Source organism: Asparagus officinalis, chromosome 7, assembly GCF_001876935.1.
Source record: "Asparagus officinalis chromosome 7, Aspof.V1, whole genome shotgun sequence".
Classification (NCBI taxonomy): domain Eukaryota; kingdom Viridiplantae; phylum Streptophyta; class Magnoliopsida; order Asparagales; family Asparagaceae; genus Asparagus; species Asparagus officinalis.
Genome location: NC_033800.1, coordinates 137,652,107 through 137,674,576, shown reverse-complemented (window position 1 = coordinate 137,674,576; position 22,470 = coordinate 137,652,107). Strand labels below are relative to the sequence as shown.

At 34.4% G+C, this 22,470-nt stretch overlaps 1 protein-coding gene and 1 long non-coding RNA gene across 8 annotated transcripts in view; one reads left to right on the top strand and one right to left on the bottom strand.

Annotated features, from left to right (window-relative positions):
• The window catches only part of LOC109849954 (membrin-11), a 6,778-nt gene extending 779 nt beyond the window's left edge, over window positions 1–5,999 (top strand). The window contains exons 2-4 of the mRNA XM_020419852.1: window positions 4,561–4,681; window positions 4,841–4,990; window positions 5,585–5,999. Coding sequence (XP_020275441.1) covers window positions 4,561–4,681; window positions 4,841–4,990; window positions 5,585–5,746 — 433 coding nt within the window. The 3' untranslated portion in view covers window positions 5,747–5,999. The remainder of the gene's footprint in view (window positions 1–4,560; window positions 4,682–4,840; window positions 4,991–5,584) is intronic.
• Window positions 9,712–21,829, bottom strand: LOC109849712. Of its 7 annotated transcripts, XR_002249208.1 has the most exons (18): window positions 19,302–21,829; window positions 18,901–19,045; window positions 18,560–18,692; window positions 18,218–18,459; window positions 18,104–18,122; window positions 17,948–18,012; window positions 17,450–17,607; window positions 16,266–16,382; window positions 16,065–16,163; window positions 15,697–15,801; window positions 15,524–15,603; window positions 13,334–13,398; window positions 12,480–12,554; window positions 12,205–12,370; window positions 12,053–12,127; window positions 11,829–11,912; window positions 10,323–10,400; window positions 9,713–10,174 (listed from the first exon to the last, which is right to left on the bottom strand). It is a non-coding gene; the product is annotated as an uncharacterized LOC109849712 (long non-coding RNA). The 7 variants fall into 7 exon arrangements; XR_002249209.1 differs by lacking the exon at window positions 19,302–21,829 and having other exon boundaries at window positions 12,023–12,127; window positions 18,901–19,295; XR_002249207.1 differs by lacking the exon at window positions 19,302–21,829 and having other exon boundaries at window positions 18,901–19,295.

Genomic DNA, 22,470 nt, shown 5'->3' with positions numbered 1-22,470 from the left:
ACTGTTGTTATACTTTTATGTTAATTGAGTTAGATGGATTGTTCTTGATTATTTCTCCCGTTTCTTGTTCAGGACAAGGATATAAGACTCACTGTTAGGTTTTGAGGCTGTGAATTTAGTATGATTGATTTTTTTTCTCTTTGATGAACTCTGATTAATGAATTTATGTAGACCGCTTGTCTATTAGATCCAAATTAAGCTTTTTAATGTAAGTATGTATGGAATTAACATTTTCTTGATTATTTCTTCTGAGAAAGAGATAAACTCATCGATAAATTTTGCGATTGTGAGTTTATTAGCATCTTGATTCCAGAGAAAGATTGTAGCTAGCTGCTGTCTATTTATATTATTTCTTTTAATTTCTTGAAGCCGGTAGAAACGATGTGCTACTTGGAATATGGATGTTTTGTGCAGTGATGCTAGATTTGTGTACGATTTTATAGTTTATCAAACCAAGAGTAAGAGAATCTAGGTTTCTTAGTGTTTCTTCTGACTGTCTTGCTTCATTGTTCACGGATTCGTAACACTTAAACACAAATTGCTCTTTGAGAAGTGAAGCATGCCTGAAATACTCTGAACTAGAACTGGAGGTTATAAATATTTCCCAACTCCATGTTTGTGGCATTTGGCACAAAAAGACTATATATATATATATATATATATATTATATATATATATATATAATATATATATATTATAAGAAAAATGGAGCAACTGGTACCACAGTTGCTCTAAGCAACTTGGTAGTTGATGTGGCCTAATCTTGTCCCTATACCTACATTGGAGTTGGTGAAGGTGGTTGAGGCTCTATCTTCGAGGTGTGATGTAGGGGCAAGATTAGGCCACATCATTACAGTTGCTTTAAGCACTATGATACTCCATTACCCTATTTCTCATAATATATATGAGAAATATGGGTATGCTGGTACCAAGTAACAAATTTTGCTGCTGTAGTGATGTGTCACATCCTCATCCACTCATTACCCATATGAAATGTGGTCCTATATTTGAATGAGTGGAGGGATATGTGACACCTCACTACAAGCATAACTTTTTGTGCCTTGGTAGCCAAGCATACCCATATTTCTCATATATATATATATATATTATATAATATATTATATATATATATATATATATATATATATATATATATATAGAGAGAGAGAGGAGAAGAGAGAGAGAGAGAGAGAAAATTGGGTTATACTTGGGTACAAGCACAAAAAATTATGCTGTAAGTGAGGTGACATAATCCCTTCCACTCATTCAAATGGTTGTATATCCTCATGCACTCCTTAACCCATGTAAATGTGGTCTCCATTTGAATGAGTGGAGGAATTGTGCCACCTCACTACCAAGCACAAAATTTATGCTTGGCTACCAAGCATACCCATATTCTCTATATATATATATATTATATATATATATATATATATATATATATATATATATATATATATATATATATATATATATATATATATATTTATTATTTTGATGGTTGATTGGTGAAAACATTGCTAGTTCACAGAGCTGATATATGATATCTGGGTGCTTTTTGCTAGTATGTTCCAAGTGATGTAGTTTTAGAGCCTAGGACTCCTCTTATTCCCCTGACAAGAAGACATTACGCATCTCCTCGCTAGACAGGTGTTAGAGACCATCTACTATTTGGATAAATAGGAGGTGTGCAAGTAGTAGTTTGAGAGGCAAGTAGCATAATATTATTAACAAGAACAAGGACTTATAATGCCATATATAAGAGTTGATGGATAATATCATAATACATGAAGTTTTCATGTACCGGAGAATCATAGCTGTTATATTTTACCCATGAATTCTCAACTCATTTGCCAGAGCATTAATGAGCTCATAAGGTTATATATGAGAAAGATGAATGATTAAAAATAGAAACTGATGAGGGGCTTGGGGTTATTCCTGAATCAGATTGGATCTGAACACCTTGAATTGGAGAATAGATTATCTGAAGGTGTATTTTCCTAATGCAAGATAGAATGTGAAGAATGTTTGATAGCAGTTGATGTAAAAGTCATAACAGGTAGGGGCAGAATCTAATGTAATGTGGTGTTTCTTGACTACTGACACGTCCTAGTGAGACAATAATCAAAACAATGAGAACAACGCCTATCAACTTTGTGCTCAGCACTTAGCCTCAAGGGGTTGACAGTAAATTGTCTCAATTGCCTGGAGCCTTCTCTTGTTGCTGGACTTCTACAGAAACTGGGAAAATGGTTGCTCAGTGACTTGAGTAGTCATGAAATTACATAAGACTATGACTGGTCCATGACCCTGTTAATAATTATATATAGAGGCTGAGACTGATTATTACTGGTTGAAACCGGTAGTTAGTTGTGCTATTAAACCTGACCATTAATGGCTGAAACCAGTAGTTAGTTGTACCATTAAAGATCCAATGAATGAAGTATAATTGGAGTAATGAGGTGAACTTGGAGTAATATCCATAACCTTGCAATGAAGATATGTAGGATATTAATCTCTAATGTCTAGTCAAGTCTAATTGGAGATTCCCAGGGTAAGGGCCGGATTCAGATTCTGTCATTCAAAGGTTTGTGCACCATGATAATGTATAATTTTATGCTTGCTTCCACTTCACCCAAATTTGAAATTGGTCAAGCCTGGTCACTTGCTTTTGCATACTAATTACCAAATGAATTTCCTAGATTCTCATGTTCTTGTTGGCCAGCTTAGAAACTGTTGCTTTTATTGTTAATAGTTTTAAGCAGTAAATTTAATATCAAGGTTTCGCCAGTAGTAGTTGGAATTGGCTGCAGGAAAAATGGTGCCCTAAAAACATTGCGAAACCACGAAGTGAGGAATTTGTGAACGGAGTACAAGCAGCAAAATATAGAAAATCAAGCAAAAGTTGTTCCAAGTATTGGTTGATGGTCATAAGTTAGGAAGATCTCTGCTGAATCTGAAGGAAGTCACAGAAGAAGATTTGTGATAGATTTTCGTGAAAGGTGATTCACCCTTAGAGGCTTACCCTTGGATAATACTCATCTTCCTGGAGTATTCTTCTTATTCTTATTTTTATTTTTGAGTCTTCCTGGAGGAGGGGAGGGCGTTCAATTATCATCCTATCTCTACTCCAAGAATGCATTGATCGGTCTCTTTTGATGTGTTCAAACATTTTGAATGATTCTCCTATGTTATCCTCTACTTATTCGCACTTGCATTCACAAATGTATTTGCTTTTTATTTATCATTTAGCTTATGCTTCTAACCCATCTTGGTATTCTTATTTCTACTCCCATTTTCTAGATAGACTGGTTTTTTAGTTGTCAAACAATTTTTCGATGAAGACTGAAGAGTGCCTAGTTGCATAGTTCTCTTACAGAATATGCCTTCAACTTCGTGGGTATTCAATGGTAGTAGTCAAGAGTACTTCACCACTTTAGTCATCTCGCTTTAAACCTATGAAACACATCCTCATCATCTCTCCATTATAATGAGTGGCTGACCCTAAATTGTGAAATAATTATCTGTTAGCCATCAATTTGAATTGTTGCTTCTACTTTTGAGGTTATACTTCTTAGTGTAAGCTGTACACATTTCTTCTGATATTGCGGAACTTTTATTTTTGTTTCATCTTGTTAATCCGAATCTTGCAGATTCTAAAGTTCCTCTCTGCTTTTGTAATTCAAAATTATATTCTCTTTTCTTTATCAAATACAAGTTAAAATGCTAAACCATGCACTAACACTGGCTTGCAACATGAAAAAAACTGAAGCAGAGAAATATGAACTCAAACCGTCCTCAATGCAAGCTTATGTTTGTGGTCTATGAATATGTTCCCTGAACTTTTCTCATGCTACATTACTCAAATCGTTGTACAACATTTATTTCTCTTCTAAAATAGTCACATGATCTTCATTTCTATATGTACTAAGCTTTTCCTTAATCAGTGAAAAGCGTATGTATATCTCTTTTCTTTTCTGAATCTATTCATCAATCGTCTTAGTAAAGTGAATAGTGAATATCTTTCATGTAATTCTTCCTGATCCTTGAACTTTCTTTTCCTTCTAAACTGGTGTTGGGAAAACAATCAAACAGCGGTTACAGCATGTTGACAAAACTCCATTATGTTTTATGAGTGATATAACTTGGGAACTAAACAGCAATGTCGAGTTGGGTAGTATAAGTTTAAAGTTTAAACAACTGACAGTGAAAGCCTTGTCGATCATTTGGTACGTCTCTATTGATTCTATTGCTGAGCCTAGTTTTGAGTAAAAAAGCTTGGGTCACATGTTTTCTTATGCTGATCACCTTGTTGGCGTCCTTTTTATTGCCATTTGTTTGAAAAATGTATACTTCTGGATAATGTTTTTACAGTAACAAGTCTTTATGCTGGATGTTATTTGCAGCATTCGGAAGTCTCTTTTTTAATTTTCTATTCTGATCCAGCCAAGTATGTGCTGGAGGAAACCTTTATATGTCCAAGACTATGCATTGAAATCACATGCATAACTTAGTGCATTGTTTTCTAAGATGTGTATTCATTCTCCTGTTTTGGTTCAGAAAAGTGGAACAGTTAGCAGGAGAGTGTGATTCCTTGAAAGAAAGCCTGGAGAGAATTTCTGTGCGCCAACAGAGTAGGATGCAGGAAGCTAAAGAGAGGGCAGAGTTAATTGAGAGAGCGGTAAAGTGTCTTACTTTTGAATAGTAGTTTTCCTTTTTCTTGGTATCCTATTAGTGCAAGTTTACATCAGCATGGATGGGACCTGCTTTTTTGACATGATTTTTTAATGCTTGTTGGGTTTAGGAATAATTGTTGGTTGAACTCTATAATATTTTGCAGAATGGTGATGGTGAGCACGTTCTGAGTATTTTCGATGATGAAGCTCAAGCAATGAGATCAGCCCGCAATTCCCACATGATGATTGAAGAAGCTTATGCCACTGGGGTTGCTATTCTTTCCAAATATGCTGAGCAGAAGGATCATCTCAAGGCAGGCTCAATCTCCTAATCATTGTCAACATCTCATCTCAGTTACTTCTGACTAATAATTTAAGGCTAATAACCACAAGAAGTTGAACAATTTTCAATTTCCATAGTCGTTTTAAATTAGAATATGTACATTTCACAAAACTACCATGATGAATACTAGGGCATTTTGTACAGAACTATCATGACTTTTTGAATGGAGCAACTATCATGAATTATTTTCACTATAGCATCATGGTTATGTGCTTTGCATCAGATATGTTTTTGACAATTTTGTTCTCTATGCATTTTTATGTCTTCTATGTTACCCTTATAAATCTTGTGGGTTGATTAATATTAATAATTATAGTTTAGACCTTTAATCCAAGAAACTAACACCATTAACAATAATTGTCAATAATTTGTGATAGTTCTCTCTGCGTTTGAAAATTCATGCTGTCTCCTATAAAGGATGTTTTTGTTTTGCTCCAATAAAGGATGTTTTTGTTTTGTTCGAACCCCCTGAAATCATGGTAGTTTTCTGGAATTTACTCGTAGAATTTCACTGTTAGGACATAAATTTGCTTTACTTCAATTCATGTTCAATTCATGTTCGCAGCAAGTGCAAAGGAAAGCTCTGGACGTCCTCAACCATGTTGGGCTGTCCAACTCCGTTCTGAAGCTTATCGAGAGGAGGCACCGAGTAGACAAGTGGGTTGCATACACTGGTATGGCGATTACAGTCATTGTGGTGTATATGTTCTGGAGCTGGACCCACTGATCTCTGGCGATTGAGCTGCTGATGATATTCCAGAATTTCATCTACTGTGTGAAGAGGTGTATAAACAAAGGTGTAAACGTTATTTTGCTTCTGATATACCAGTATAGTCTCCAACTGTCGGTGAATGTGTACATGCCCTTTTTTATTTTTTATTTTTTGACTCGGTTATATTTTGAAACACTCGATAATGGTACTTTTACGAAACTATTCTTGACATTGGAAGAAAGCAATGCTGCTAGTTATACCGGTGTAATCCAGTTGGCAAATGCGTGCATGCCAATGTTTTTTTTTACTGGGTTATTGGTATAATTAGTCACTTGTATGTTGAGCAGTGGTCTTACATTGGAAGAAAAAATTCTGCTTGTGTGTGTTTTGGTTTTCATTGTTACTCAGCACTCCCAATCTGCTTGCAATGTTGTATTTAGAGCATGTTTGGCAAGTGGTTTGGCTTATGAGCTACTTTGACATGTTTAACAAATAGATTGTTTTGGTTTATAAAGCCACTAAAATATAAGTTAGGGTATTGTAGCTTATTTTTTGGTGGCTTACAATCTATAAGGTTTGACCAAGTAAAAGACAAGCATACCTTTTACTATTTGATAAAATTCCAAGCCACATTTTATCTCTTTCTAACTCATTAAATACTTTTTGGTCATTTTAACAAGAACAATGGCTTATAAACCACACATTTGCCTAACATTTTACTACTGAAAATAGATTATATAACCTACTTAATTTACCAAACATTTTGACTTAAAATCCACTTGGTTTATAATCAATTTTGGTATTATAAGCGAAACGGATTATAATCAAAAGCTGACAAACATGCTCTTATATAGTGCTTAGTGAGCATGAACTCCAGGTTCTGGATGAACTATACAGTCCTGCAAACTGATAAATTTTAACTGATGGTAATTTTCTCTTGGTGATCGGATGGCAAACTACAAGTTTTAGTTCAATATCTTGATTATGGGTTGCAAAACTCAAGTTTTAAGTTAAGAGTAGTCCTCGTGGATGACGAGGTGCAAAACTTTTCCACTAGCTTTTCTTGATTCGTGATTATTGTGGCAGCATAATCAAACCACTCTATGTGAAAGGGAAAAACCCACGTGGCGTAATTTGATCTATTAAAATTGATAAAGATGCTAACACATTGAAAGAATAGATACTCTCTAACTATCATCTAATTCGACAAAATCTAGATCCCTTCATAAAGACTAGGAAATTGTAGAGTTGGAAACACTAGGAAATTATTTATTTAAAAAGTGAATATTTAATTGAAAAATGACACGTGTTGATGTCAACGGTTAGAATTTTTAGTACATAACTAGTTTCAGGCCCGTGCGATGTACGGATTTTTTTAATATATTTTTTTAATATATAAAAATTAATGTAGCAAAAAAGAATGCAAAATAAAACAGTAATAATATATAAGTAGTCAGAAATGATACAATCTAAGTTGTATGTATAGTTTAAAAAATTAGAAAGTTTAGAAAACTTGAATAAGTTTAAAATAATATAAAGTTCGAAAAAAACAATAACAGCCCAAAACAACAGTAGAAAAAAAATGACAACCTAAGATAGGATGAGCTATTTTCATGGAAGAATTGAAATCGATCAAATTAGCATCAACTATGTCAAATTAGAGTGCATCAACTATGTCCAATTTCAGCCAAAAGCAACATGTTAGCTTGCATTTACTATCATATTTCAGCCATTTAATTTTACAAACATTTAATGTAAACCTTGCATTTCTTCACCCAACAGATTTAAGTCTTGTGCATCAAATCGTTTAAGCCAACACCAACGTTCAAAACTCTGAATCTTTATCTTGCAAACAACAATAAAAACAAAAACTCAAATCATCATTTATTGATATTCATAATTAAATGAAAAAATAACTAAAAATGTACCTCATAAAATGATAAAGAAAGAAAATACAAAAGCATCCAATAACTTATTAGCCCATTACAATCAATTGCTCTCTCAATTTTTACACAACTCCATTCGTTTGACTTCAAGTGAATAAGCTAAAATATGCTTTTATATGTGAGCAAAATAAGGAATATAACATCTCTAGTGAAGATGCAAATATGAAAGATGAAGCAGACTTTGAATGTCTACCTACACTAATGGAAGTACCAGGTCTTGCTAGTATAAATTACAAGAAAACTTCTTAGGGATCATGTGGTGTCGTGACCAAGCTCTATTAGACTCACAAAATTTTTTTAATGAAGCAATATTTATATTATTTATGACAACATCATTAAAATGAGAAAACTAAAAGCCTTTTTTTAACAGCAATTGAACAATACTATAGCTGAAACAAAATGAAATAGGTACCTTTCAGTTAGATTGATACGTCAAACCATACTCAGAATCAAGTCCAATAATCCGTCTCCTTTCCCAAGTCCGGTACTTGATACTTCTCAAGGTGCTTCCACTAAATGTTACATAATTATCACCGTGTTCCTACGAAGTAGTTATCAATTTCATCATATCTATACTTTGTAACATCCCCATACAACAGAGAACTTTCAATAAGATACATGAATTAAAAAATAAAATTTGAGTTTGTCAAACATGCACACAAGCATGCACCACTACATACACATATAACACGCTCAGATAGAGCTAACAAATTTATCCAAAACTTAAAATCACATTAGAATAATTTCATGCTATGAATTAGCCAAATAATAACTTAAAATGATTATTATGGCAGCATAATCAAACCACTCTATGTGAAAGTGAAAAACCCACGTGACGTAATTTGATCTATTAAAATTGATAAAGATGCTAACACATTTCAATAGATACTCTCTAACTATCATCTAATTCGACAAAATCTAGATCCCTTCATAAAGACTAGGAAAATGTAGAGTTGGAAACTCTAGGAAATTATTTATTTAAAAAGTGATTATTTAATTGAAAAATGACACGTGTTGATGTCAGCGGTTAGAATTTAGAGTACATAATATAGATTGTTAGTACATGATACAGATATAACTATTTCACATGTGCTTTTGTACAGCATTTTTTTCTATCAAAATTATTTAAGGGGTTGTTTGGCTGCTTTTCTTTATTTTTCAAATTCATCTTTCCTTCCTTTTTTGGTGTTCACCTCACTTTCTTGGAAAAATATTTATTGTGTTTGTTTTGTTAAAAAACATGAATCATGGTTACTCTCTGCCACTTTTATTAGTTTGGCTCAATTTGAAAAGACAAGAAAATAGTTGAAGTGTGAATTAATTCTCTTATTTTCTAGTGTTTGGTTCAAACTAAAAAAAAAAAAAAAAATCATGGTTGTGGTCACCATGACGTGAAAAAAAAAAAAAAAAAAAATCATGGTTGTGGTCACCATGACGTGCTTACCACCCATATATGACGAAATCATTGCCAAACATAAATCGAAGGGTGAACACACCCACCATTTGAGCGACTACATTTAAAATATGAACATTTGAGGGAGGAATTTCAAAGCGACTAAAGATTTGAGGGACTAGCTTTAAATTTAAGGTAGTATTTTACAAAGTGTTTAAAGATTGGAGGGACTAATTTCAAGTAATTCTGGACATTTAAGGTAGACCAGAGCGAGGGGATGCTCAGCGACGATGGGGACAAGAGAGGGTATGCACTGCTCTGCGTGGCGCATCCGTGGTCAGATTGTACAGTGAGGATTATTCCCGAGGAGTCGGTGTCTCTTTAGTTGGCTACTGCTAATGATTGAGGAAGTAGTGATCTTTCTTTAATTTGTTGGTTTTAATTGTTGAGGAGTGTTAGTGTTGGGATTTGATTAGTCTAATGCTTTGTGTTGGTATAGAAAGTAAGTAATTTAAGAGTTATTCATGTTGCTTGCTAATTGATGGCTAGCACAAAAGTTTACTCTTGAAGTAATGTGTTCGGCAATGCTCTTAATCCTCCTCCATCAGCATGGTCACAAAGTAAATCAACCCATGAAAACAACCAAGACGTTGCTTATTCTCGGTCAATAAATATCAATTCAAGTGATGAAATCAACATACATCTAAAACTCTGCAATTTGCAACCATGGTTCAATGTTCTTGCAGTATCTAACAAGCACCTGCTGCTTAATAACATGATCTGCGAAAGCAAAATGAAAGCAAATTATGCTCATTGAAACTTTCGCCTTTGTTCATATATGTTCAGCATCCCACAGAAAAAAGTATTGGAATTCCAGCAAAATGAAAGCAAATTATGCTCATTGAAACTTTCGCCTTTGTCCATTGAAACTTATTAGATCCCTCGAAACCTCTTTCATATCCTAAAGATCCAGCCGGCCAAGGTCGGGTAATCATTTGAGGGTAATTCCTGTAGGTGGAGTTTAGGAAGCGTGTGCTGCAATTGAAGTTGGTTTGTAGAGAGTTTTTGACCAAACGATGTGCTGCTGCTCCAGAAACCTGTGGCCTGTCATCAACAATAGGACTTAAAAATGTCATCAACTTGAATAAATTTTGAATTTGAAATTCTAGCAAATTATTCTATTTAGTTTTGCAAAACAATCTGAAACGGTTCTATATATGGAGAAACATTGCAAGTAATGCAATTCCAATACCTTTCTCTAGATTGATGGCTGACAGTTATCTTCATGCCATAATACAGGGAAGGGCTTGATATCTTGAGGTTTCACAATCTGAAAAAAGGTGATAATTGAGACAGTCATTTAGCTTGAACATGTCATAGAACCAAACAGAAAAGGCAAGGAAGAGAAGCCAAGTAATCTAACTATAACAAGGATGCCGTTCTAACTATAACGAGGATGCCGTTCCATCTTGGCTTAGATTATGCACTTACACCTCGTCTATTGCGTAGATAAAGCAGCAATTCACATAACAGTATGCATAACGTATTAAGTTAGAAATTTTGAGACCCCCAACTGACATCAATTGCACCAAAGACGGGTTTATCTGGTCAAATCTTATCACTTCGCAGGTAAAGCTGATAAAGGGATTAAAAAATCATATCGTATCTAGTACAAATGTGATCAAGCTTAGTAACAAAGTAAGGTAGTATAACAGTAGCTGAGTTTATAAGTCGAGCACATTGTCACAGATAGCTGAGTTTATAAGTCACTGTTCCATTTCCCCCGGATAGTATCCAATATTGTTGTCATTTGAATGGGTAAAAGAAAAATAGACATTTGAAAGAAACGCTATTAAAGGAATAACCTTTACTTCTTTCGGTCTTCCCCTTTTTTCCTTTTTTCCTTTTTTTTTGGCATGTATTTTTTGGGGTAGTGGAGCGTTGGTGTGGAGTGCTTACCATTCAAAAGAAAGGCGGGGGGAAAAAAAGAGAGAAAGCGCCCCAACATATGGAGAACGTAATAATTCACTGGACATTATCATTTATGTTCACTGTGAAGTGCTGCCTCAAGTAATCCCATGCTTCACAACGCAGGAGGAGGAAAGGCATGGATTTGAGGAAAATTGTTACTTTCCCTATAATATTCCACAGTCTCGCCTCATTTTGACATTAACACACTGAAACTTATATTTTCCCAAAAGACACCTTGAAGTTTTTAAGAGGCAGTTATCACTTTTTACATAACAGTTGAGGGCGTGAAATGCCATCTCTATCCTTTTAAGGGTATTCTTTCTAAAACAAGGATAACAATGTTCAAAAACAATCACATGACAATCACATGATAAAATTCCAATGGAAACTCCAACATTCACATAAAGAAGATATAAGTGTAAAGTGGGTAAAACTTTATTGTATCATTTTAGCAGATATATATTCAGGGTACAAAATTAAAAAATGATGTGAAAATAAGCCACAAAACAAAGGAGCCTACCACAATTCAATGTTTACTATTTAATGTTTACCACTGGAAACTTCTTTAACAGTCATATAACTGAAGGTACTATAAGTGCAAAGAAGGTGAAATTTTACGGTATCATTTTAACAGATTAAAACTTCAGGACCAAAATAAAAAAATGGATGAAACTTTGGGGTACTAAAGCAAGAATAATCCACAAAAAAAAAAATGAGTCTAGCACAACTCAATATTTGCAATTTACTAACAAGTCATTACATACAAAAAAAAGGAGGCAAAAAGTACCTTCATTAGCATTACCACAACTTCAGGTGGTTCTGGAATGTGTTGATGATTCCTAGGATTGAGATAGGTGGCATTTCTTGCAAACTATAAAGTAAAATATTTTAGCACAATACAAAAGCTCTGAAAACTGATGAAAACGATAGTCTGTTGGAATAAACCTAGGGTAGCATGGGAGCCAGTAAATAGATGCTTACAGAACTCGATTATTTTCAACAGTGTTCCACCTTCCAACTGGAAAAGAAACTGATGTATTGTAATTGTTCCTTTCACGTAAACATAGAAACCCATTCATTCCGTCACTGCAAGAATGCAAACATAATAATTAGATGAGGAGTCTGAAGTGGTAAGAATATACTTAGTGCAGTATCATGTTTACCTATATGCTGGATTGATCTGAATACAATCTGATTGTCCTTTCGATGACCAAGAGTACAGATGGTACAGTGAAGCAACTTGTGCCGCTAGAGGATGTCTTTCATAATGATGTCTTACATAAGCATACAAGATATCAAACATTTTCTATTATGATACTTTTCTTCTTCCTGTGTTAGCAAAAGCCACCTCGCATTATTATTGGAAACAGATATTTACTAAATTAAGTACTGATATGGAATAAAACCCAAAGTAGAAAAAGGGTTCAACAAGCCGTACTGTTAGCGTGTCCTCAAGATTCTTTGTTTCAGAGAGCAGATGTCTTTCATCAATGAAAGGAAGTTTTGCAACACCCTGAACGCCATAAGAATATCAGACATAAATTTTTCTTCAAACAACAAATAATAGGCAAAAAACTAAAAAATTACTCCAACATACTTGCTTGCCATGCAAAGCGCGTGCCATTCATGTCAATATTATAATATGAATATGGAAAGATACAATCCATGAAGAACAGAGAATAATGCAAATGGACAGAAGATTCCAGTTCAATCAACTCAACCTTTTTGATAAAATTCTTTTAAAGGTGAATTTGGGTCAGTCATCAATGACTCATATGGCTTAGGCAGTACATTAGATGATCTACACAAAAGCAGGAAAGACTCCTATTTACACAATCAATGGGGGAAGATGAAGACTTCCTAAGAAACTTTGATGAAAGACGATTCTAATATCAACCAATCTTTCAGCTAGTAATGTGCCCATTAGCTGAACAAAAGGTTTAAATGGCCGCGCGGGGAAAAACATAAGCTCTATATCTGCCGGATTTTTGAGATCAGATGCAAAAAGTGCATAATGATAAGGGTAAAACCTGAAACAATACAATTTTGCGAGGCACCAAATGATTATAAAGCATAAACATGCAAAAACTTTTCCTGTCCTATAATGTTTCCTACCATTTCCAATCTAATGGAAAGTAGAAGACAAACAAAACAGGCCATCACATTCTTGTTATTTGGGAAGTGATACAAAAGTAATAATGGCTTAGAATACACCTGTGCTGTTTAATTAGTGATGGTTTCTAGTTGAAGGAGAAAATCACCAATTATTTTAGAGATATCAATAGAACTCACCATCGCCAGGAGCAAACATCTTTGCACTAACATCGCAGGATCCAACACGGACCTTCCACATAGTTCTGAACGTGAAAAGTAATGAACATGTTTAAGCTACTAACCGATTTGTCAATTGTATCTTACAAATGGATTAGTAACTTGCAAAGAGAGGTAAATGTGCGAGATCTAGAACCAGTAACATCAATTATATTTTCATGAACTAATACGGAAAGCAATGATTCAGAAGCAGAACTAACCACGACGTGAAAAAAATCAACCACGAATAAATACTAGCCATAAGTTCGTTGACATGCTTGCATCCATAAAATAAAATATGTAAATAGGCCAACATTTCCATTTGTCAATCATTTCTACCAAATTAATTCTAAAGTAATACCAATCACATAATAAAAGCAGGAGGCGTCAAACTAACTTTCGCGTGCATTGTTATTTTGCAGGTTAGTTTTCTACACACAGATGCTAACTACATTCATTGCCAGAACCATCATGTAACTACATAACAATATTTTTCTGTTACAAGCCATTCTGTTACAAGCCAACCTTAATTGCAGAAGCCAAAGCATGTTTCGTATAAAATCTTTCTAGGATGTTCCACCCAAGCCTAATTTCAGCTCGAGCCGCAGAAACAGATTGAAGCTTACATTTCCAGACAGGACAAGAATGTCAAAGGGTGAGTACAATAAGTAAAATCATAAATAGTTGTATCAATTAGAAACAAATTATAGTCAAGTACATTATAAGGAATTGTGGAGAACATTTAACAGCAAAATAGATTCATACATTTTATTATGGCATACACAGATCAGAGCGGGTTTATTTCGACAACTATCACTGTCCATAACATTCAGATGGAAGACCTTGCACTTTAGCTAACTGTGTCTCTGAACTTAGAAGTAAACAAATGAAACCGTAGAGGACACCCAAACATTCAGATGGCATACGTATGTGTGTGTGTGTGTCTATATATATATATTACACTATTAATGAAATCATAGTAAAATGTGTAAAGCCAGTTCACATCAATAAATCTTCATTTTTTATATACTTGACATGCATTTTATATTCCAAAAGATGCATGTACCTGGAAAAAAAATAATTCAAAACATATCTCTAAGGCACTCCTCAAGCATCAAAATAATTCAAAACAAATCTCTAAGGCACTCCTCAAGCATCACCTATTTGCATTAGTGTTTTAAAAAGCGGCCTAGGCGGACGTGCATCACCTATTTGCATCAGTGTTTTACAAAGCGGCCTAGGTGGATGCTTATTCCCGCCGCCTCCTCTTCTCTCCCTCTCTGGCGAAGAGGGGGAATATTATGCGAGAGAGAGGGAGAGAAGAGGAGGCGGCGGGAATAAGCATCCACCTAGGCCAGCTCCTCTTCTTCACCACTTCCCTCTCCTCGAGCTGATCACTTCCTCCTTGAGTCACCTTGGCTCCTCTTCGCCGCCTCTTCCTCTTCATCGCTAGCCATTCTCTTCTCTTTTCAAGGTAAATTTTCATCTTTTTTTCACTATTTTATATTTTTCACTGTGATCAACTAATTATGTTGGAAATGTGATGTTTCTTAGTATTTGGTTACTATTTTAGCTATTTAATATTTATGCATGGTTGATTATGGATCTAAGATTATTATTTATGTGTTTTTTTTAATTTTATATGAAATTAATACATATTTTTGTGAATTATTATAATTAAATAAATTTAAAAATAGGCAAACTCCTAGGCGCCGCCTAGGCGTTAGGCCCCAGCTCGAATGCCTAGTCCGCCTAGCGTCTTCTATAACATTGATTTGCATTTGTAAGCTTTAAAGCAATACAATTATTTAGGTTACCAACATGCAAATGGTCATAAGGTCATGAAGGTTAACGAAATTTTAAAAAGAATTAACGTAGAAAATACATAAAATTTGGAAAAGAATATTCGCAAAAATGAATTATGTAACATGGCATTTAGAAGTTTTTGCTTCATATGATTTGATATTGTAGCTTCTATGATTAAAGGAATCCATAATATAAGATAAATGTAGACATGCGAACAAGATATAATATGGCTAGTTGAAAACTAAACTAGATAATTAACCGAAGAATAAAGGTTAGGAAGAAGCAGAACTGTGAAAAGGCAAAAACCAGCTTGCTAGTAAGACTCAAGACTAAACCAGCAGAAAAACAAAATTATCATAAGCTTACAATTGGTGCACGCCAAAGTCTATTGCCCAAGAAACGAAAGACAATAATGTCAGCTGTAGCTGCTTCAATGTCTTTGATGGCTGAAACAGCAAATATCCAAAAGGGTCAGCAAAGTTTGACGTGATACAAATATCCAATATAAAAAAATAATTAGATAACTTTCAACATGTCACCATAGTGGGAATGAATGGAATACTATCAGGCATCTCATTTTCCTATCCGTTCTCATCAATAAAATCTGCACTTGTTATACGTTGTTGTACTTGCAATCTCCTCACCTGAAATCAGAAAAGAGGAAGACAAATGAAAAAAAATGTGTTTCAATATACATTTGAATGTGAACTACTATAGGTAGGCATCAACAGTAACTAGATGACTTCATTTTTTTCCTTTCCTTCAATTTCATAAATCCCAAGAGGAGTTTAGCAAAATTTCTTTTGAAGTAATAGATTATTTTCTAACGCAAGTAGAAAAATTCTTTTCGAATTCATGAAACTGAGACAAGGAAATGAAACAATACAAGTATTGTAATAATATTTACCTCTTCCATGAGGAGGTATATTGTGTTCCGTTTCTTATAGTCTTGAATTTCTTGCAGCTGCATTTGCATAAAATTGTAGACTGTATCTGGGCAAAATATCTTTTGAAGTAATAGATTATTTTCTAATGCAAGTAGCAAAATTCTTTTCGTTCATGAAAGACAAGGAAATGAAACAATGTAAGTACTGCAGATAATATTTACCTCTTCCATAATGAGGAGGTATATTTTGTTCCGTCAACTTCTTATATTGTCTTGAATCTCTTGCAGCTACATTTACATAAAATTGTGGACTGTCTCTGGGCCTTCTATGATACAAAACTACAAGAAGAACATCATATGAGAATAGTCAGCTCCCATGTTAGTAACAATGAAAAACCATTCTCCAGCTCCTGATCACACAAATCTGAAAGTGAACAAGCTCGCAAAAACTTTTTCTAGCAAAACAAATAGGTTATTTGTGATCATAAAATGCCTCTGAAGTTGAAGGGAGAATTTATAGAACAATATAAGGCCGAAAATCCACGATTATACAAAAGATGTGAAGCAGTAATGAGAATGAAATGATGGACGAGTGGACATAAAATAAGAGATAGTAAAAGAAAGAAGTGCACTGTACAATTTCCGAGGAATAAATTCATCTAAAGGATACTTCCCTATTCCAGCACTAGTGTTCCCTGTCAGCATCCTACTTGATGCATTCTAAGGTGAAGTCCACTTGATCAGCAAAAGAAGATATGCCATTTGACAAGATGATCTCTTTTTAAGAATGTAGCTTATGAAGCAAGTTGCATGGACATTAGACTGAAAATGAACAAAACAACAGAACTAACAAGAACAGCAATTGCATAGATCCAATAGTGAACAAAAATCATACCATCCTAGAAAGTTACGAAGAAATATTCAAAAGCATAACTATAGCAAATCCATATGGCCCTAACCAAAACTTCAGTAGTTGTGTTATATCTTACATCTAACCATAGTCTTAGTTTTCCTAGAAGGTGATTGCTATATACATAATTTATTTTTTTTAAATTAGCTTAAAATAAATTAAAACATAGACGAAGCGTGTCCAAGAAATCATAGACCAGCTAATTGTCACGTATATCATCGAACACTCAATAATAACCAGAACGAAAAAAAATATGGAAAGGACAACTGCTAATCAAGTACATGTAAATCATGCATGCTATTTTCAAGGAATATTCTGTGAACAGAGAAATTCATATTTATTGAAGATGTTACTGGTATCAGTTTTTTATACTGCATAATAGTCGGCTCTTTACACCTTTCATTCTCATTGGAAAACTAGAAAAACAAAGGAACAGAAATTAGTGTAAACCAAGGACTACCCCTGTGTAATACAAGTAATAGTTTTGATACATTACCAGTGGTGCACTAGGAGCCTCTGATGGTGCCTGAGCCAATATCTCAGCCATGCCTAATCCGCACGAAGCGCTGGAGCCAGTGGATGCCATACTCGCAGGCTGCAGTCTGCAGTCCGTTGAAAGCTGTTAATTGCAGAGTTGATGCCAGGAGAATGCATCTGCACAAATTCATGCTTCTTCAGCTCCAAGTGATGGAAAGTCTCTAAACCTTACTAAAAGCATCACTTAAACTACCAGCAGAAAGAGCAACAATTGAATCACTCTCGATCTTCTGGACATCGACTCAAATTTCCAGCCAGAAACCACGGACTTAGAACCCCGAAATAATTTTCATTTTCGAATATTTTTCTCTTAGAGAAAGAAAAAGTTGTTTTTGACAAATAGACCTCCTGATTAAGGGTAAAAGTGTTAACAAAACACTCAAGGGTACATCTGCAACAATAGAACTTCTAGAGAGTCCATTCACAATTAATCCTAATGCTAATAAGGAGGACATACCAGATATCTTGTCATCTTCTTTTATGTCCGTGTCCACAAGGGCTCTATGCTGGCTGGTATACTTTCTGCTCTCAAGGATGACCGATTTTGGTTAAGCAAAGACTTGATCAAACGGTTATCTGACTTTTTTTTTGGGCCCATTGATCAAACGGTTACCTGATAAATTTATTGGTTTCTGGCAGCAAGCAAGTAACCAGATCAAATTTCATAAACAAAAAGAGCATCTCATATTATTATAATTATGTGTTTGACATGATAACTAGATTATACCTTCTCTGGTCTGAGCACATATGGAACTTGTAATCTTCACCAGATTTGAAAATTCTGAAAGAAATAGCTTTATATTCCTTTAGATTATGTGAAGCCAACATGAGTAAACTGAAAGGGCTAATCTTTCCATGAACCTAAGAACCTATATCATGACGAAGCACTGCTGGGTCTAAAATCCAATTATCATCGAAAACCTCAACCGTCTTCAAGTTTTGCAATTCAAATTCTATAATAACATCTACCTGTTAATTTGTAGCATTATCAATAAAATCATGACGAGATTCATAATATTAACTTAAAAGTTGAAGTTAGCAAATCTTCATAAGCTTTTAGGCCTCTGACCTCAACTAGATCCCCTGTCATGAGCTCAATTTCTTGGAAATATGTTTGTTTTCCTCTAAATGATCAAGCTTTTGAATAGGCCAATGCACAAGCTGTTTCCTGTTGGTATCTAAGTAACAACTCTTGGGACAATCTGCTTCAAACACAACGAAAATTATGAAAATGAGTTAAAAAGTCCCTCATGCAAATTCACATTATAGAGACAGTGGACATCACTATAAATCAAGTATGATAGCAAACTTTACCAAACATGGGCTTTGCTTATTCGCACTTACTCTATTTCTGTAATGCAGAAAACAACATTTTGAATCAATTCTGAAGTTACATACATGTTTATGTACCTGAATACCAGACCACTCTTTTGCCACATTGTCTGCCACGCTATAAGATTCATTCAGTCATCCCCTCAAGATCCTTCTCTGCTTATTCTCATTGGAGAACGTCTTTGATGAATGAAACTGCCCATAATCGTACCTCCGCCACATTCTGTAGTCATCCGCCGTGTCATCAGGCACAAATAAATATTTCTCCTCATCACACCAGCATATAATGAAACTGACTAAGTCTCATCATATGGTGGCAGACACTGTGCAGCACCCTAATATCGAATGGATTGGTAGGGGAGAGTGCATATTCAACCACAGTCCAATGGATAAGGTATGATGAGAGAAGGAGATTAAAGTAACACAGATAGGCCAAAGAAGGGAGCATATTGAATTAGGTAGCCACAAACATGGACAACCTGCTAACAAGAGAAATGGTAGGTAGTTCCATACTGAGAAACTAACAACAAAAGTTGTATCTGCCGACTCTGGCTTTAGTGAGCTCTGACTAGAAGCTTCAATGCAATTCCTCCTATCAGCCAAAGACAAAAGAAAGGACATAATATCCAACCAAAACCAGGCATCAGTGAGCAGCCATTTGAAGAAGAGACAAAGGTCAACTAGATGGTAAAGAGTTATTAAAAAGCAGCAAAGACTGGATAAATTTTTGTTAACATGTGCTCAGACAATGAGTATGACATGCATCACAGTAAATAAAATAGTTAAATAAAGTTTTCACTAGTAGTGGGAGACTTCTTCACATGGAATCTCCAATTGGATACTCTAGCTGAAAATTAGCAACAACATCTTAATGTTAGTTAGAGATTAGAGTTGAATATCAGGGAGGAAAAAGACTTTATTATAAATACGCACATACCTGTGTCTTCATGTGTCTAGCCGAATATCAGGAAAAAAGACTGTTTTATATATAAATATAAACACACCTGTGTCTTTATGTGAGTGCGCGCGCTTGAGTGCATGTGTTCATGTGCATGTGTCTGTGCAGTTATGTGTGCCTCTTTGATTGAGACTAGGCAGATTTGCAAAGTGAGCCTGAGAATTTTGCTTGGCCCATTCGCATCCTTACCCGCTTCCTTTGTCAAAATTCTATCTATGTACTCTTAGGCAAGAGAAAACCTGGATCGTGGAATTTTTAACTTGCCCATGTTATCACCTTTCTTTGGCTTGCCTGTGTTGTCATCATCCTATCTTTCTGATCCTTGCACATAAAAATTCCATGTTTTGATAGTTGTAACATAATGAACTTTGGAACCAATGAGGACCTTTTGTTTTCTTGTCACCATCTGCTTGGATATCGCATCCCAGTTTTTAATCATTATATTGTGTAACTCCTTTATCTTAAACCTTGACTGAAACGATTCTATGATATTATTAAAAGACCAACTTGAATCAAATTGATTCCGCCAACATTACAACTATAGTAATAAGGATCTTGGCTATGGCCTTCATATCATTCTCACTGAACTGAAGAGGATAGAGGGTACATTTCAGTTTCATGCTACCCACCTCCAACCCATATAAAGCCTATGGGATATTTTTTTTAAAATCAATATAAGATCCAAAGAATCTAAGAAATGTAGAATTTGAAATGTAATGAGCATTCTCCCCATTTTGTAGCCCAACCCAGATGGGTTTTCCTTTCTCCTTTCTCAGAGTTGAATAGCGATGTCATTTTTCTGAAATCTAAAGAAAGTTTCCATCTTTTTATCCATAAGGAACATCAAATCGATGTAAGCCCCCATTCATCGGTTAAAATTGAAACCCTGAGGTTCTTATTGCTCTCAGTGGGATTCAGATGGTGCTTACTAAGATTTTCGCTCATAGATGAGATTAAATGACCAAAATCGTCAGTTTGGAGACTATCTGTAGACGCCATTCAATACGGAGAGAATGCACAGTAGAAACGGAAGAGATGGAGATTGCCATCGATAAGCGCAGCAGAAACGATAGAGATCGAGAAAAGAATTCTCTCTTAATTGCAACCGATAAGCGCAGCAGAAACGGTAGAGATTGAGAAGAGAATTTTCTCTCAATCGCAATCGATAAGCGCAGCAAAAACAACAGAGATTGAGAAGAGAATTCTCTCTCAATCGCAATCAATCTAGTTAAAGTTAAAATCTCTGTATCTTGATTTAGGAATGATTACGAATCAAGAACTTAACAGTCATATTTTGAACAATGACAGTCATATTTTAAGTAATATAAATAATCGACATAAACCCTTAATATTGTAAATGACTGGAAAGCCCTTCAACTAGTAAATATGTTCAAGGCAAATTAATGCTCGTACTTCATGCACCGGAGAAAGGTGGTGCCCATTACAAATTTTTTTGCAAAAGATTTTGGTCTTAATTGAACTGTTATGTACACACTTAGATATTTCTTTTGATTTTCTAAATTTAAATTGAACCATGAATCCAAACCAATTTTATAAAATAAATTTAAAAAATAAATTAAAAAATTAAAAGCCCAAACCCACATTGCAACATTGGGATCACTTATTGCAACACTAGGACCACAGTTTACAACTTGAAATATCACATGATATAATGAAAAAGTACTGATACATCGCCAAAAAAATTACCAAAGCATTAAAATATATTAAGATATGTCTAGCAACTGCTTATTGTTGTATATCATTATGTGACTAATTTTTAGTTATTAATTAAATAATCACTATTATTTTATAATAATAAAATAATATTTAAAATATATTTTTGGGAAAATTATGTCAAAACGCCAAAAGCAACATCTTCATGTACTGCAGCCCCTTCACTTTTCTCCCATGTGATTCAGCCCCAAAAAGTATAACAGCTTGTGCTGCAGCCCTCTTTAGCAATTATTATAAAATCCTAAAATGACCTTATCTCCTCTATTCTAATTCATGTTAGGTCTAATTAGTGTTCATGTTAGTTTTATTTCGTGTTCGTGTTAGTTCTAACTCCGGTTCATGTTAGTTCTAAATTATGTTAGGTCTAATGGGTGTTCATGTTAGTTTTATTTTGTGTTCATGTTCGTGTTAGTTCTAACTCTGATTCGTGTTATTCTAATTCATGTTAGGTCTAATTAGTGTTCATGTTAGTTTTATTTCGTATTTGTGTTAGTTCTAACTCATGATAGGTCTAATTAGTGTTCATGTTAGTTCTATTTCGTGTTCGTGTTAGTTCTAATTCAACTTGTTTTTAAGTCTAATTTCATGTTAAGTCCAATTTAATTTATATTAAGTCTAATTTAATTCATTTTAAATTTAATTTAAATAATGTTATGTCTAATTTAACTTATTTTAAGTCTAATTTAATTGAACTTAACATAAAATTAGACTTAAAAAAGTTGAATTAGACCTAACATGATTTAAATTGGACTTAAAAGGAATTTAACATGCTTAAAATTAGACTTAAAATTTTGTATTAGGTCAAATAAAAGTTCGTATTAAGTCTAATTTCATGTTAGGTCTAATAAAATTTTGTGTTAGGTCTAATAAAAATTTGTATTAAGTCTAATTTCATGTTAGGTCTAATAAAACTTCGTGTTAGGTCTAATTGGAGTTCATGTTAGTTCTATTTCCTG